The sequence below is a fragment of the Phaseolus vulgaris genome, chromosome 6 (assembly GCF_000499845.2).
Source record: "Phaseolus vulgaris cultivar G19833 chromosome 6, P. vulgaris v2.0, whole genome shotgun sequence".
Classification (NCBI taxonomy): domain Eukaryota; kingdom Viridiplantae; phylum Streptophyta; class Magnoliopsida; order Fabales; family Fabaceae; genus Phaseolus; species Phaseolus vulgaris.
Window position 1 is genome coordinate 27,687,287 of NC_023754.2, and position 18,500 is coordinate 27,705,786.

Below are 18,500 nucleotides of genomic sequence, written 5' to 3' on the forward strand. Positions count from 1 at the left end.
GAAATTATTCTACTAAAAGATAAATAAAATTTAACAAACAAGAATAACAAGAAAAAATGTCTCTCATTTTTTTAACTATTGTGGAGAAAAAAAGTGTGATACGAATCTCACGTATCTTTATGCATCTTTTGTTGTTTTATAATACTTATGAAATGAACAAGATACGATTAATTTATTAGTTCGTGAAATAATTTTTTATAGATTTTTCTAATATTTACATCTAAACATTAAATAAAAAATACTTATACATCTTGAAAAGATCACATAAAATAGAGTAATTTTGATATGAAATAATAGAGTAAATTCTTTATGATTCTAAAATCTTCCATCCAAACCCTGAGATAGAGAGTAACTTTATATTCCTTTTATAAATTATTCCAATGTATGTTTTAAAACAAATAATGATATTTAATATCTCAAACAAATTGTACGTAGCATCTCAAAATATTTAAAAATATTTCTAATAAAAAAGAGAGAGAATTAAGAAACTTGTAATAAGTTTAAAATTTATTGAAAGAAATAGTTCTTATCAAACGCTTTTGCAACTCCACATCTTTGTGTTTTATATTTAGTCCCAGAAATAATTTTATTCTTCTACTCTTATACTTCAGAAAATAATAAAATTATTTCTTTTTAATTTCAAAGTATAAAATTAGGAGACTTTTCCAATTAAAGAATTTAGAAATTAACATTTATGATTTTGTGTAAATTGAATGGCATAATCAATACAAAATTTTATATTTTAGATGATACAAATTAGAATAGAAAATTTATATTTTAGATTATACAAAATAAAATACAATTTTATATGTCTATTACTGATTATAGAATCTAAAATATAATAGAGATTATACATTTGTATTTCGGATTGAATAATTTAGATTCTGGATTGTAATAATTTAGATTCCAGATTGCTTTGTTTCAGATTTCGGATTGCAATAATTTAGATTCCAATTACTTTGTTTCACGATTCTGCCAAAACTTGCAATAATTTGACGATACACTAAAAGAGTGTTATGCTTTCTTTGAATGAAAGAAACAAGTAATCATTTAAGAACAGGTGTGTAAGGAAGTGATCTCCAACAAAAGATGAAGAAGAAAAAAATGAAAAAGATGAAAATGGTAGTTTCAATACCCCATGGGGGTGCAGGATGAAACCATGGGAGTAAAGGAAGAATTTTCCTCTTCAGTCCATCAAGGCCCACTATTCCTTTGGGTTTTTGGGGAAGCCCAACATCTCCTCCTGGGTATGGGTGCAAAATCAAAAAAAGGAGAAAACTTTAGGGCTTCTTCTTCCTGCACCCCTACATTTTTCTTCATGCACCCCCACAATTTTCTAAATCCCGAAATTGGCCTTAATATTTTATTTGAAAAAGGATACCGTGGTTACCGGAAATAGGAATCTGGGAGTGTGCTACGGATTCAACAATCCAGAACTTAATATTTTTTTTCTTTCCAGATGAGGGGATGTTTTGGAAGCAATTTTTGTATAAATTATTGATTTCCAGATTGCTGAATCTGGAAGTCTAATTCTATTACGGATTCATGAATCCGGAATATTTTTTTCTTAAATTACGGATTTTTTAATCCGAAATTCATATTTATGTTACGAATTGGTGGATCCAAAATGTTTTTTTTGAATAATGTATATTTTGAATTACGGATTGGTGGATCCAAAATTTTACCGGAAGTGCCAATCCGAAATTTTTCTGGATTTCATAATCCATAATGCAAAAAAATAAATATAGTTCAAGTGAATTTTAGGGTTTTTAAAGAATAATAGGGATAATTTGGTCTTTGCATAACATTGTGGGGGTGCAGGAAGAAAAATGTAGGGGTGCAGGAAGAAACTGCCAAACTTTAGTGCATTAATAGAAAATACTTTCCAAAAATATTGACATTTGATGTATTTTCATGTTAATAATTAAAATCAATATCAGTTATCAAGATTAAATGTCAATTATAATTAAAAATGTCAAAACCAACAAAATTCCTCTAATTTCTTCATCCAATAGAAAAACTCAGAAAGAATTCCTCCATTTATATTTTTATTTCATACAGTGAAACAAAAGTTGGAAATTTTTTGTGTGAGATCCTTCATCGGAAAATTTATGTATTAGGTGTAATTATTTTTTTTTAAATACATAAATACGTACATGAGAGGACGATTTTAAAATGAGAAATGGTGTTTAGGTTCACGATTTTATTACGATCATTTCTTTTAGGTTATAAGTCGTACTTTTATAAAAGATTGTCAACTTTTTTTTTTCCATTAAAAGTATATTTTCAATAAAAAAAAATTCAATATTAAACACAATTCTATTATTATTTTTTGTTAATTTTCATTGAAGTTGTGTTTATACAGATTATTTCAATTTATTCATTGAAGCTGTGCTTACAATTTTTGTTTTTTAATTGTTTTATGGTTGTATGACTTAAAAAATATGTCATTATTTATTCTGTAATTGAATTTTTTATGCTATTTATTTTTTAAATTATATATTTAATTATTTATAATTGATGTAATTTAAATAATTTATTATAGAAAAATATTTAATTAGTTTAAATAAATAATTAAATTAATTATGTTGGATAATTTTTATGATAATAAAATTACTCTTAATGAAATGTAAATGAAAATTACATTTTTAATTGAATATTTTTTAATTAGCAGTCGTGATTTGGGATAGTATTGAGAAAATTATTAAAATATATTTCAAATCACGACTTTGTGAAACTAAGAAGAAACAAAATTGAAAGTCGTTATGAAAATATGACTTCTAGTTTGAAAAAAAAAAAGTGATCACAACAAAAATCATAAACTTAAGCACTATTTTTTTCATTTTAAAGTGATCCATAACTTATCAATTTCTATAATTTTATAAAAAAATATCATTGTAATAAAAAGGATAAAAATTGCAACACTTATATAAATTCTCTCTTCCTCTTTCATGAAGTACAAATTTTTAATATTTTAATTTATAATTTATAGTGTGGATACTTTTACACTCGGAAACAAGAGATATAATCCCTTAAATAAATTAAAATTTCAATTATATTTACTTTATTTTTTAATTAAAAATATTATTATATTATTATAGGGGACTGTGAAATAATAATGTTTTCAGCGTTGAGGGTGTGAAACAATTCTTTCGTTAATGTTAACTACAAAATCCAACAAAGCAGAATAAGAGGGTAACTGGGTAAGATAGCACTACTTGGTCACGAAGCTATACACTAATTTCGAAGTAAACTTTCTCACAACCTTTGATTTTGCACTCTTTGGAGTTCTCACACTCTTCTTATATATTCTGTTCAGTTTCCCAGTTCCAAATTGTAAAGGAGAGAAGAAGATGATGCAGAATCAGAGCAAGCAAGTTACCTCGTTGACCACGACACGCTTGTCGCCACTGGCCAAACCCTTCACGCTCAACCGGTCTACACTCCAACCTTGTTTAAGTTCCCTTTTTGCAGGGTACCCTTTTCTTGAATTGCCAAAAGAAAGCGACTTTGATGGGTTTGGGGAGGATTTTTCCTTACCCATTTACTCTCCCTTAGGCCATGGGAAGCAAGGAGAGGATTCTCATGAGAGTTTGTTTGCCAAAGGAAGTGATGTTGCTGACTCTACCATGTTTAAGAAAGGTAGTTTAGTTTTTTTCTTTCTTTTTTCTCTATCTCGCAATTTTTCTTCTGATGTCTTTGTTTGATTGAATTTCATGTCTGACTCTTGTACTTTTCTTTTAACTTGTCTATAGTCATGTAGATATTGATATTGATTGTGCTTATTACCATGTTGATTTGCACGCCCTTAGTTTCGTCTTTTAAGGCCAATGTATAATTTTAGATGCATTTTATGTTTATTTCAGTCACCCTAATAATTGATTTTGCTGCATTCAAGTTTTTTGAACATATCAAGCTTTTTACTGCTTAAATATTTTTCTCGGATTTGGTTTTTAGACTTATAGTTTTTTTCGCATTTGCATATTGTGTTTTATGGTTGCTGACATGCCATTGCGTATGTAAAGTTTAACAATTGAGCATGTGGTATGAACAAAAATCAAATTTCTATGAAACTCGAGGAATCTTTTTGCTGTTGAAAATTATATTTCGATCAATCCTCAAAGCAACTCTTCATCACAAACTCTTTTTTAGCGAATTTGATATTTAAAATAACCCATAATATAATCAGGCTTTCGTTGAGAGTAATAGATAGGATACATTAGTATAAAGTACCTCAGAAATTTGTATTTTTTATTATCACTTAGTATTCTTTGGTTTACTTGCGTTTGTCCTCAAGAATGAAAAAAAAACTAGATTGACAGTTTACTGTTTCGCAACAACAAATATGGTATTGTTTCCTTTTATGTTTGGAATCTAAGTGTGAGTGAGTTTATGTTTCACATTGAGTATAAATGAGAAAGTTCAGAAAAATATAAGGAAGAAGACTAACAAACACATTATCTTAAGATTTTGGGTTGGAGGTGGTGGAAATTCCTTGTATGTGTTTGGCTCATGTCTCACTATTGTTGAATCTCTCTGGTAAATTTTTGTATATGTTTGACTTATGTCTCATTGTTGTTGAATCTCTCGGATGAATTCTTATATGTGTTTGGCCTATGTTTCATTGTTGTTGAATCTCCCTGTGAATTCTAGTCCAAAGAGCCGGTAATGGTATTTTTTGAAGTGATGAGAATGTTTAAGTTACTGCTAAGTCCGTAACTTTATTGTTCTAGTTACCCTCCACATATCATGAATTATAGGTTTTAAAATGAACCAATACAATTAGTTCAATTATGACTGCTGCCAAGGGTATCAAAGTCTTACTTCCATCTATGGTTGTATTATACTGTTCTTGAATTTTGGTATACATACTTTCTTTTTGTAGTTTTAACCTGTTTAGAAAATTATGGAATGACATGTGCAGGTAAGCAAGCTGTTCATGGATTGAGTCCTTGCCTAACAGAGTCTGCCGGTACTGGTACAATTGTAGCAGAAGACCTTCTGTTAAATTCTAAAGGCACAATACTTGTGGACGATGAATCTGGCACTTTTCCTCTTTCTAATTGCAAGGTTTCCCCAGTCAAATCATTAACAACAGACATGTCCTCTGCTAAAAATACTTATCTGGATCAGTCTTCCAAAACTTTGGTTGAGAATGACTCTGATGTGGATTCTCCTTGTTGGAAGGGAACCAGGGCTTTTTGTCAAACTTCAATAGAAAATTCAGGATCTGTACAAATTAATAATGTAGAGAAAGCAACAGAAAAACATAACAGTTTAAACCCTTTGGCTCCTCAGTTCTTTCCTCGTATTGCATATGTTAAGGATGATTTTGGATCTTCCAACTCTTCTTCACCTGTAGCTACTAATTTTTTCTCAGGAGAGCACATGCTCATGAAAACTGTTATGGCTGAATCCCCTGTAGAACTGAATATGGGGATTGAGCTTCAGCCTTCTAGTAACACCCGTGGAAAGGAAAAGGCAATTAATATGATTAATGATCCAAAAAATAGCTATGTGGATCCTGTACTAAATTTGCATTGTAAGGTGACAAAATCCTCCTCTAAAGAAGATTGCTCAATGTCCAAAGGAAAACCTGAAGCTGTTGTGGATGCTGACAATTTTGTAAAGGGAGCTACAAAGAGTAGTTCTCCAATTTCAACACTGGCATCATCATCATCATCATCATCATCTGGGGTTGCTGTTGTTACTGATCTCATGAAAACATTTGAAGGTGTTTCAAAGTCTTTAAGTAAATCTCCAAAACCTGATGTTGGGATGGTGGTCAGTGCAATACATGTTCTTTCAGAATTGCTTGTGCAAACATCCATGGATGGAGTCGGCTCAAATAATGAACATGGTCATGATGAGATTATGATCCAGCAAACAATCAATAATCTAAATGATTTTAGGACAAAAAGATGTGTCCAAAGGATTCCAACCCTTAAGTCAACTCCTGTAGATCATCCATCTTGTCATAATAGGCCATTGGAGCTTCCCAAGGTATTTATGAATCTATTTCCTAGCTATTTTGGTGTGCAGCAGCCTAATTGGGCCACATCTTATATTGTCTTCTGCTCAATCTTTATTGCTATTGAAACTGATGTATACATGTTTACATTTAAGGGACTTGAAATGACAAGTATAGAGACCCTTAATGATCCCAACAAACTTCATCCACAAAATGATTATACGAAAAAGAAAACAGTTTTTAAAATGTTTGGTCAGAGTGGAAAGAGTTTTTTTGCACCTAGCAGTGATAAAGGCAATGAAATTGCTCAGGTACAGGCTATGATGACAACTAGAATCCAATGAGGTTGTATGTTTTTCAAAATCTGAAAAAAATATTTGAATTATTGAAGCTTCAGGTCATTCGGAGAAGTCTGGGGAAAACTCTGGATTTTGATAAACACATGCACCCAGAGGCTTTACTGTTTTTGAACTTATGGCTTGACTCTGAAGCAGAACGATGTTATAGTAAATATAAAACCCATCATTGCCTAATGGAAGCTGGGCTGGATGTAAATTGCACTACTGTTGCGGTATTTCCCTCTCCCCTAAAAGCCTATTTTTGCCACTATAGCTTATCGTAATTCTTAATATGGGCTAATTCTTTAAAAATTTCTGCAGAACACCCTTTAACACACTTTTTCAACACACTCTACTAGGTAAAATTTATGTAGGTGACAGACATTAAAGGATGTCTGGGACTCATTAAAAAGGGTAAGAAAAAAGTGTCTTACTAGCACTTGTCATATTTGTTTCCTGAAATAAATATTTGGATGGGGGGGAGACTCTTAACGCTACTAAAAATCACTGTCATAATTTGCATATTAACTTGGGTGATGTATGAATTATGTATTTCTATTTTCAGGAATTGTTGAGCTGATTGTGCTTTGTAGATTTGGAAGAGACGAAATTGGATGCTGAGGTAATCAGACATTGTAAATATCATACATATTTATTATCAACTAATTTGGGTATGAGTCTGTAGTTGTACGAACGCAACGGATTCACGAATATGCAAAGGATTTGCAATAGTTGATGTTCCTCTATCATATGCCTATAGAAGCTTATAATCTTTGTTCTTAAATATTTTTGTTTGATCCCTGGGGGGTATGCAAATAGATGGTACCTTATTGCTCTAAATGAGCTAAATATCATGCTGTTCAATGATGACGTTGTAATGCTATATAAACGTTGTTGTACTTTGAGCCTGGCTATGATTGAGAGTGGTTTTTTTTTATCAAGTGAGCCCACTCCTCAGATAAAGACCAAAGCATTAATCTCTTCCATAACGAATCAGATTATATGACATTATGAATGCCTATTTGACTGCTGTCACAAATGTCTATTTAATATCATATTTCTCACATTTTCTCAGGTACCTATGAAAGGTGAGACTGCCAGAAAGTTATACACACACACACACACACACATATATATATATATATATATATATATATATATATATATATTAAAAACACACTTAATTATATAAAATTTGAAATGTTATTATTTATATGTTAAATTTGTCTATTATAATTAATAATTGAAACTTAATTTATAAGTCTTAATTATTTAAGTTATAATATTATTAGATATTTGTATCCTTTATGTATATATAATACAGTATAAAAAAGGTTAAAATTTTAAAAGATTTTGCTTCTATTCTCATAATCACTACTTGCATCTCCATAATATTTAAAATGATCATTCTATTCTTTGTAAGTTTATTTCATCCAATTAGACATAATAGAACAATATTTCCTACCAAATTAGTGGTGGTACCCACTTTTCATATTATTAAATTAATCAAATGATCTAACGTAAAAAAAAATTGAAAAAAAAAACTAAACTCAGGGAAACAAATTAAAACATTAATATAAGGATCCACTTTATATTTTATCAAAAAATAGACATTCCAAAGTAACATCTTTCGAAATTTTCAAGAATGAATTTATCTTGAATTAATGGTGAAGCTGCATTTAATCAGATAATTAATTGTAGTTTTTTAGCATTGTCATGATGTTCACATTTGCACTTACAATCTCTGGTCCAATCACAAAGGATGTTGGGCACCATGCTAGGCATATCAGTATTGTGTGTCCAAAGTGGATACTGAGAAGAGAAATTTCAGACAAACCTACTACAATTTCTTTAGGAATACTCACTGTTGATATCCTGACTCGTTTTTCTTGTTTTTGTTCAATTTCCACAGTATACTGTTACTTTTTTCCGCTAAAAATGTATGCTCCATTTGGACATTCATTATTTATATTAGCTGTTTGCTTTATTAAATAATCATTAAACATATAATATAAAGAACTTTCTAAGTGTTGTGTGGAAAGTCAAAACCTTCTCTGTTATGTTCCAAGGATTCCGGAAGAAGTTGTGTTAACATCAACTTGAGTGTCACCGCCTAAGGTCGTGATGAGAGTTAGAAAATTACCTTATCATTGTTAATGTGGTCGGTGTTATGTTCGAGTGCACTTAATGGAGGACATGAATCTTGGGACCACTCCTTCTAAAGCTTTTCTTTGCCTTCTTTCTGATTTGCTGGTCGCTGTGTGAGCATTTCTATTCCGTGGTTAGTGCTAGCTGCTGCCCTGTGTCTCCTTGTTGTTAACTAAGAACATGTTATATGCGATCTAATTTATACAAGTTATCTCTAAAATTTGATCGTTAAGATATTAACTCATAAATTTTCATAAGAAGTTTTCTCCACAAGATTGATACTGATTCATATATTGCGTTAATAAGTTAACAAAGATGAAGTCATTTGTGAGCAGTGCTGGCAGTCCAACCATCTCAGACCTGCAATTTTATAACTTGTAAAGTCACTGTGTGATCAATGCTTACCAAAAACTTTTGACCATATGTTCAAGAAATATGGATGATGATTTAAGCTGCTTTATTAAGGTAACTGTTATTAAACATGTCATGCTGATGTCGAATGATTTACAAATTGTTAAGTATCACAAAAATTATGATAACGTGGGAACAAACAAAAACAATTTATAGAGTGTGCGTGTCTTAGATCTAAAACGTTTCACAAAATTTTAACTCTTAAAAGTCTTAATAATTAATTTACATGTGGTAACAGAGGAAGAAAAGAAATAGGTTACGATGAAACTGTGGTAATTTTGACTATTTATTTGTATAAAGTAATGGTTGAGAGTGGTAAACTCTTGATGTACTTCAAAAGGATCAAATAATTATTTTACATTGTGAGTGTGAAAGTGTTTTTCATTCCATGCTCTATGTTTTCTTTAACGTTTTATTATTGTTGCCATGATTCGGCACCAAAAAAAGGATAAAAACTTAAACTAGGTTTCCTACTGCGTCAGTTAATTTCACTTATCGTCTTCACTTCTGAACAAGTTATTTTAAAATAATATTACCCCTATTTTAAAACTTTCTTTCGGATGATTTCAAAATATTTTTGTAAAATGATGTAAAGACTGAAATATGAGCTTCATGTTTTTTCTTAGCTTTTGACAAGTTGGAAAGAAATAGAAGGAAAGTAAATGAATGAAAAAAAGAACAATAGATTGAAAATGAAAATTGTTTGATGGAAGAAAACTAAAAGAAGTAAAGGGAAATAATTTTTTATTATACTTTTATTTTATTTATTTATTATTAAAAAATAAGACCCCATAATTGAGCAGGGATTGTTTGATTTTTAAAAAATGAGGGTATTTTTTTCGCTTTTCCGCACATTCACCTTTGTGTGTAGCAAAAGGACTTGAAGATATAAATTGCGTTTCAGAAATTAAATTTCTAGAAATACTATAACAAAAAATGTTATGGGTGAAAAAACATATAATCAAATTTTAAACTCAAGCAACTAATCGACACAAACTATGTATATTTATATTCTGCCGTGTATAAAAGAATATTTTTAAACCAATACATTTAAACATTTCATCAAGTGTTACTAATAAGTAGTTATGAATGGAAATTAGATTGAAGGTTTCTTGATAAATGTATAGTTACAATACCAAATAAGGTTAAATATCTTTTTTTTTGGTTTCATCGTATTTTTTTTAATTTTTTGGAGTGTTCTTGATCTTCTTTATTTTTGGTTGAGAATGCTCTCAGTTTTTTCTATTCTCACTTAGAAATGTTATCTTGTAATACAATATAATATATGATAAGTACATGTAAAGATACTCTAATATCTAAGTCAATTTTTGTGTTTAACCCAGTTATTAATGTTGAGATACCTTTTACTTTATCATTGAATGCTCTATTTATACTCATATTTGATGGGCTTAGTTGTTGTAAATTTGGATATTTTCTTTGATTCATATGATTTATTCTTTAAACTATATTCGTAAATGGTAATATTCGCTAGACGTGTCTTATGAGATTAGTTTAAGTTTTTTCAATATCGACAAACTGAAATGAACTGGTTGTTCGTGTGGATTGTGCTCCTAATCACGTGTTGAGTTGAGAAATCGAGGTCAAACAGTACATGTATGTTTGGTATAAAAAAAAGGAATAAAATAAATAGATAAAGTGAAAATAAAAAAAATTGCTGATAAAAAAATAAATAACGAAAAATAAATAAATAATGCATGGAGTTTTAATTTTTTCTTTTCTTTTTTCCTTCATTCCCATCAAACATTTTGGTTCACATCCGCCTCAATTGTCTCCTGCACTCAACCAATTTGTTGGATAGATCCTAAAACAATTTTTTTATGATTGTGTGCTCGTTATCATGTTTTTTTTTTTAAATAATAATGAATGATTAGTAACTGAAAATTATTACTTTTTTTAATAACCATTTTAACAGTTATATATAAAGGTATGTATGGTAAATTTAATTTATAAGTTAGTTGAAAGTAGTTGATACATCATAGAAGGCATGTTTAGATTTTTAATTATATATATATATATATATAAATCCTAAATTAATTTAATTTGGACAAATTTATTATTATGAATCACATACAACAACCAGATAAAATATTATTTATATATTTCAAAAGTAAATTTTACATATAAAAGAAACAAATATATAAAGATACACTAAAACGCAGTATCACTTAACTGCTTGTCTAACACTTATGATGCATGATCAAAATATTTGGTGTTGCTAGAAATATAAAATGAAATAGTTATGTTTATCCATAAATAGATAAAAAAAATATATATTCTGACTGAATTTTTCAAATTATTTTTAAGAAGTAAAATAAAAAATAATTAATTTTTAAGATAAAATTAATTAACTTATAAATGAAAATAAATTTTATAGAAATAATATAAAAGATTTCTATAAATTAACTTATTTTGTTGGCTTGTGTGAGTTTTAGGTCATGTGACAAGAAATATTAATTTCCCCAATAAAAATTTAGAGAGCAACAATTGTAATTAGAGTGGTTCTGAAGCAATTATCTAACAAGCATTGTCCACGTCCTAGTGGCATTAAGTATCTAGTTTGAGTCAATATTATCCAGTGATCTAACGTAATCACAATTAAGGAAGAAAAGTGAAATTACTGAAGTAAGAAAGTGCAGGAACAGTATAAGTAAGGTGGTTGCAGTGTTTTGAAAACTAAGTTGGGAGTTAATCTATCTCTTTAAAAAGAGTAGCATAAAAAAGGATGGTCTAATCTAATCACTAGTTTTTTTGTTTATGCACGTTATCCACATTTGTGCATAATAGACAGCAACACTCAAGTTACTTGGATGTGATGATGTAAAAGTATTGAAACTAGTTTCACTTGTTTGTAAGGGTTTCTTGCAAAACCCAACCATAACAATTAATGTCTTCTTCTTTCTCTTTGTCTTTTTCTCTTCTTATCACCCTCTCTTGTTGCTCGCTACCTCAGAAAGTGAAAGTGTGAAACCTTTGTCGTTGACATCATAACCAAGTCAAATTATCAATCAGAAAAAAAATTTGATCAAAAATAGGCTAATAAATTTAAAGATTTCAATTGAAAGAACTAAAAAGAAAAGAGTCTAATATTACCTAGTGCACGAAGAACTAAAAAAAATTCTCACAAAATTCGAGATGTGTAAATTTTGAAAAAATTATACACATTACTGAAAATACAATTTACAATAAAGAATTTGTGTTTTAATATATGGTTTTAACTTTTATTTTCACAATTATATCTTAGTTTCTTTCTTTTGAAAAAATGCATAGAAACACAATTTTAACCTTGTTGAAATTGTCTATGTTCATGACTTTGCCTTGTTCTCTATCAATTGAAATTGTACTTACCATGATTATTTTAGTTGCTTCCTTTTGTGTTTTTATACTCATTTGACACATATTTTTTTTATAATGTTGCACAAAATATTTATATATCTCCTTTTTTGATGAATATAAAAACCTTTTAAATTATTTTTATTCTCCCAATTTAACAAATTTCTTTTGAAGATAAATTAAGGTATTATATATTCAAGATAATTGATTGATTCCCTAGTGATACATGATCAAGTTCATCTCTCAATTCTCTCTTAAGCACAATTATGATGATAAAAAATTATTGTTAAAGTGTTTCCCAAAAGACAATAAAAATAGGAAAGAAATCAAGAGAATAAATCTAATGAAATAATAGAGAATTCACTTATACATCAACAATTATTAAGGACTAAGTTTCAATTTTAAAATAAAGAGAAATAAAAAGAATTACATGTCTAATCTTAAATGAATTCTTAAAAAACATAAAGGTGAAGAATTAAAAATATCACGAAAAAAAAGAGACTAGGAATATCTACCACTTTTGTCAATTATCTCGAGTTTATAATGACTAACTTAGAAAAAAAAAAGTGTGTATTCAAAGTTTTTAAGTTCAATAACATTAGTCCCGTTTTAAATGGAATAAAATCTTGATTGAGTGTTAACTCAATGTGCAAAATATAAATGTGTATATCTCAACATTCACCAATTACATGCTCCTACAATAGAACACCACAAAAAATGTAACATGTTTCATAAAAAATAAAATAAAATAAAATGTGTAAGACTAAATAAGGTAATATTGATAATGAGCTAACACAACATACAACACATCAATAAAGGATATTGAAGCATGATGAATACGAATATTCACAAGATCTAATTTTAAAAAAGACAAAAGAAAAATGCTCTTACACATAACAAACACCGAAAAAAAAAATGGTTTATAAGAGACTATTGGAAACACATCTATATTTTATTCTTTTACTCAAGATGATAGAAATATAACATACATATAAAAATAATTTTTAATGAGATAAAATTGAAAAACAAAAAATAAGTGCAGAAGTGATTAAAAATGAAAGTTATTTTATTTTATATGTAAGATTTGGTGTGGAGATGTGTGAAAGTATACTCTCTTTATTGCTTTAAAATAAGGAACTAAAAAAAGAGTGACGTAGTTATATAAAAACTCTACACTAATATTATTGTACATTAATATTAATTTAAAATATTAACAATTTTTTTTTAAATAATTCATATAAAATAAAAAAATACTCCATTGTATTAATAAAATGAAATATATTAAATAAGAGTAAAATCGAAAAAAAATTGTGTACACCAAAAAATATAATTATAATGGGAATCCCTTCATATATAAGTATAGATTAAAAAAAATTGTGTAAGACTAAATAATATACTAAAATGCAATACATCACTGGGACATGTAAGCACGATGAATGTGTGAGATTCAATTTTAATAACAATACATGTATAAGAGATTATACTATATTTTTAAAAATAAAAAATAACAACGTCACTTATTTTATTTCCTAACTTTTTAACTTAAATAGCAAATATGGGCGCATTTCATTTTAATAGAAGGTGTAAGAATATGGAGTTACTAACAAAAAGGTAAATTAGCAATGAAATAAAATTTGATGAAATGAAATGACACAATTGTTGTAATTAAGCATGAGTTAAAGAATGTTGTTGTAACACAAATAATAATTTAGTGATAAATGTTGATCTGAATTAATTAGTTTTAATTTAGAAAAGCATTAAATTAAAGTTTGAAGAAGAAAAGTTGTAATAAAAAGAAAAAGTATTTGTCCTTAAAAATAAAATCTAAATTCAACCCCATTTGATGAATGTTTGGGAACTTATGAAGCTTATTTAAAAAGTGTCCCACTCCCATTCTTCAATATTTCATTCTTCTCCGCTATTTAAAAATTCAACATCTTGACCGTTGTTCCTTCAACCCACTCAATTCCCAGATCAAACACCTCTGCATAAGTTGTAGTCTACCAATAACTTAACATTATTTTATTTTACAACTAATCGTTTTTAAATACGTAATTTTATATTACACTTTATAAAAATATTCTTATAACTTTAAATTAAACATCCCTTCATTTCTTTTTATCACAGTTAGAAAACCTAATTATTTATTAGTTGTGTTATATCTAACTTTTTCATTTCATTGATTTTACATCAAGATATCTTTCAGCTGCAGTGCCTAACTAATTTCTTTCTAATAATAGACTAATTTTTTTGTTTCCACCAAAGTTTCTTTTTTAGTTGAGAGAAGTTTATTATATACTACATCTACATGTTACCACTGTTTTCTGCTCTGTTACTCACTTCACAGTTCCCACACTTCAGACTTCATTCTCGTCATCTCATGTGTTCCTGACCAACAACCACCATGAAACCGCCGCCACCACCACCGTCACGACCGCGACCTCTTCCACTTGCTTTCATTCTCCTCCTCCTACTGCTTTCCACCCCCATTGCCACATCTATCTCTCTCCCTCACCCTCCAACCCCATCCCCCACATCATCTCCATCATCACCTTCGGCATCCACCACTTCCACCCTTGACCCAAAGCAAGTGATAGCCCTAGAATCCCTCAACATCCCCACCTCAAGAGACCCCTGCGCCCAACCCTCCTTCCACAATGCCACCCTCTGCGACTCCTCCAAACCCTTCCGCCACCTCATCTCCCTCCGCCTCGCCAACTGTTCCTCCTACCTCTCCCTCTCCTTCACTGCCCTCAAGTCCCTCTCCACCCTCCGCTCCCTCTCCCTCCTCAACTGCCCCCTCTCCCCCGTCCGCCTCCCCCCGGAACTCGCCTCCTCCCTCACCTCCTTCTCCTCCGTCAACAGCCTCCGCCGCATCTCCGGCGTCTGGCTCTCCCAGCTCCAGAACCTCACCTCCCTCACTGTCTCCGACGTCCAAATCAAAGCCTCTGGCCCCTTCGTCATCCTCGCCCACATGACCAAACTCAAAACCCTGACCATCTCCAACGCCAACCTCACCGGATCCCTCCCCGGCCACCTCCACTCCAACCTCACTTTCATAGATTTCTCCAAGAACCGCCTCAAAGGCAACATCCCCCCATCCATCACTATGCTCGACTCCCTTCAACTTCTCAACCTCTCCTCCAACTCCCTCGCCGGCGAAATCCCTCCCTCTATCGGAGACCTAATTTCCCTCACAAACCTCTCCCTCGCTTCCAACTCCTTCTCAGGCTCTATCCCCGACTCCATTTCCGCCCTCCCCGGCCTACTTCACATGGATCTGAGCTCCAACCAACTCAACGGAACCATCCCCAAGTTCATTTCCCAAATGAAGTCTCTCAGGCACTTGAATCTCGCCAACAACAACCTCCGCGGCGTTCTTCCCTTTAACCTCACTTTCATCAAGCGATTGGAGGTCTTCAAGGTTGGTGGCAACACTAACCTCTGCTACAACCACTCCGCCATTTCTTCCAAGTTGAAGCTGGGGATCTCGCCCTGTGATAAGTACGGAATGCCGGTGACTCCGCCCGCCAAGGATTCGTCCGCGGATGATAGCAGTGACGATGATTACGATGAGGGTGATGCGGAGGAGATTAGGCACAAGAAAGAGCACCATCATGGACCTAACAAGTTCGTTCTCGGTGTCGCCATTGCCCTCTCTTCCATTGTCTTTCTCATTATTTTCCTAATCCTCTGCTCCAAGTGTTGTCGTTAGAGGAAATTTTGGATATTTTTAGATTAGGGATATTCACAAAATCGGTTGAGTGCACCTTGTTTGATATATTTATTTTTTTTAATTATTGTTATTATACAATAGTTACAGAGCAGCAGGTTCCAGGAGAGGGAAGATGATGAATATGTAACTGCCCAAACAAAATTAGAAAATAAATAATGAAATTGTTGTATTTTGGTGGGGATATTTGGAAAATCCAGGCAGGAGAGTCATTGAATCAATTTCATGCGCAGTGTAGTGCGTTTCTCTATCATGGGATGTTACTTTCTAGATTTTAATGTTTTGATGCCGTCTTATTCGTTGTTTGGAGTAGAAGGTGGAGAATGGTGCATGTGGGTTTGGTATCTTCAGCATTTGTGTTACTTGTGCTATAACGGGTTCTTTCTCATACTTGTGATTCATAACGTACACTCCCTGCTTTCAGACCTTTTCATTTGTTTCTTGCACTGTTCCATGTTGCATTAATAATATCTGCCTTTTTACTTCTTTGGCTGGGAAAATTTGTGTTTATTAGCTTTCTAGATTCTTTAATTCATGCATAGATTCACAGTAGAAGTTGGAGGCAAAAACTTTGTAAACTTTTAGCTAAATAGCTGGATCCTGTGATACTCATTTCAAGTTCTTCTGCATGTGGCTAAAACAGTGATGCTCTATTATTTGTGGGCACATCTCTAGAAAATTTTGCTTAGTTTGAGTAGGAGAGAGAGGCAATTGCTTAAGTAGATAACGGTTGGTGGTATTATTTGCAAACTGGAAATTGTATGATTTTGGATATCTGGCTCTGGTCCAATTTATGATTTGTGTTACTGTTAAATATTGGATATGAGCTGTCTGTCCTTCTTGATTTGCCATAAGTTAGGGTGATGCCAAATACTAGAATCGACTACTAATATTATTCATCATATGATCCATTGTCCATTACCTTGTCATATGTGCTTATTTGTTTCTGTTGTTTAAATAAGTATAATCTTCAACACAATTTTTTGAGGTACACGAGTTGACAAGTAAAGTCAGAAACTTGTTGTAAATATAGCTGTTTGGTGAAGTCTGCTTTGTAAATTGTTTTATTTAATACATGGTACCACTTATTTACTTGCATTCAAATCTTCCATTATCTTAGTTGGTGAAATTGTATTGTGAATTTCCATTAGAATTATTTGTGTTGTGTTGTGTTGCATGGACTGAAGTTGAAGATTTGATTGGACTATTAGTTCTAATAATTTGAGTGGTTTTATTATCTGCAATCTGTATCCAACTTGTCATCTTAAAGAAAAGGACCCAGATTGGTCGTTAAATTCCAAAGAAACCATTATATTCTACCAACATTTTCCAACCTGTCTTCACTTAACAAATCTATCTATCAACTACCCTCACCACGTGCTTCGGTTTCGTTTTTTCATTTTACTACCACACATTTTTAAAACATTCTTCATAGGACACCATCTATAACAAATTTTCATCAGATTTTTTATTTATTTTAAATTATATCATTATTGATATTAATTTTTATTTTTACTTTTAAGATCTAAATTTTATATAAGACTAGGTTCTTAATTTTAAAATGCTTGTTATATCACATTAACATGTTTCAATTTTTTTTTTATAAAAAATTTAAGATGTTCATTTAGATTATCCGTTATTTGTCCATAATACACTGTTATCGACTAATTGAGATAAAGTTTGAGTTTATGACATCTCTGTGCAGAAAAGAATAAATTTTGAAGATTATTTTAAATGAAATAAAAGTTTATGGAAGTAGAATTTAATGAATAATTAAAGATGTCGATTTAAAAAAAAGTAAAATAATTAGAAGATTTAGAAGTATTTGACACAAACTTATATATGGTAAGATGCCAACTGTTGAGCATAAACTCGAAGTGTTGGAAGACTTAGAAGTTTCCTTCAATGTAGTTTCGACAAAGGACACTTAACCATGCTTCAATTTTTATATCTTGTGCCAACCATTTGGAAGTTATCATATTTTCATCACATTAATTGCATATCAATTGTTTCTCTAAGTGTGTTCATAGCTTAATAATGAAATAATGTATTAATTTGCATGCAAGGAAAAAGACTGAAATACTTTCTCCACAAAATATGTATTTGTTACCTTCATAAAAATTCAAAGTCTACTCTACATCTGCTATGTACCTTCTATTAATAGTTATATTTGAGCATTTTAATATGCAATGAAATATATAATATTTTGGACGTGATGGGTCTATTTAGTTAATTTTTTTATTTAAATTATCTTAAACTTCAAAAATAACAAAAAAAAATTCCAATTTTTTTTAAAAAATAACAAATATAGTACAAAAAAGTAGTGGATATTTTTTAAAAAATTACAATTTTGTATAAAAAAAATTATTTTTACAAAATTTGGTAAGTTGTACACCATGTATTATTTTATAGTGGAATTCATACATGATCCGTACAACTCTAATATAAAACAACACAACTGAAGTTGTACAAGAGTGATACGACTTCACTTAAAGTTAATTTTCAAAAGTTATTATAGTGTTATATGACTTCTATTTAACAAAATTAA

The 18,500-nt window shown here is 30.6% G+C and overlaps 2 protein-coding genes across 20 annotated transcripts; both read left to right on the top strand.

The window, feature by feature from the left end:
• Positions 1–3,117: 3,117 nt before the first annotated feature.
• LOC137832467 (uncharacterized) lies at positions 3,118–7,250 on the top strand. Of its 19 annotated transcripts, none has more exons than XM_068640642.1 (7): positions 3,118–3,203; positions 3,320–3,642; positions 4,925–6,003; positions 6,127–6,282; positions 6,363–6,542; positions 6,669–6,723; positions 6,875–7,250. In XM_068640642.1, exons 2-6 carry the CDS (start codon positions 3,354–3,356, stop codon positions 6,681–6,683), a joined length of 1,719 nt encoding a protein of 572 aa, XP_068496743.1. In that variant the 5' UTR covers positions 3,118–3,203; positions 3,320–3,353; the 3' UTR covers positions 6,684–6,723; positions 6,875–7,250. The 19 variants fall into 19 exon arrangements, 12 of the variants coding, with proteins under 12 accessions (XP_068496743.1, XP_068496746.1, XP_068496755.1 ...); XR_011084577.1 differs by having other exon boundaries at positions 3,126–3,203; positions 6,631–6,723; XM_068640643.1 differs by having other exon boundaries at positions 3,141–3,248.
• Positions 7,251–14,402: 7,152 nt separating this feature from the next.
• LOC137832476 (receptor-like protein 51) lies at positions 14,403–16,202 on the top strand. Its single transcript, XM_068640664.1, has one exon. It carries the CDS (start codon positions 14,624–14,626, stop codon positions 15,932–15,934), a length of 1,311 nt encoding a protein of 436 aa, XP_068496765.1. The 5' UTR covers positions 14,403–14,623; the 3' UTR covers positions 15,935–16,202.
• Positions 16,203–18,500: the final 2,298 nt, after the last annotated feature.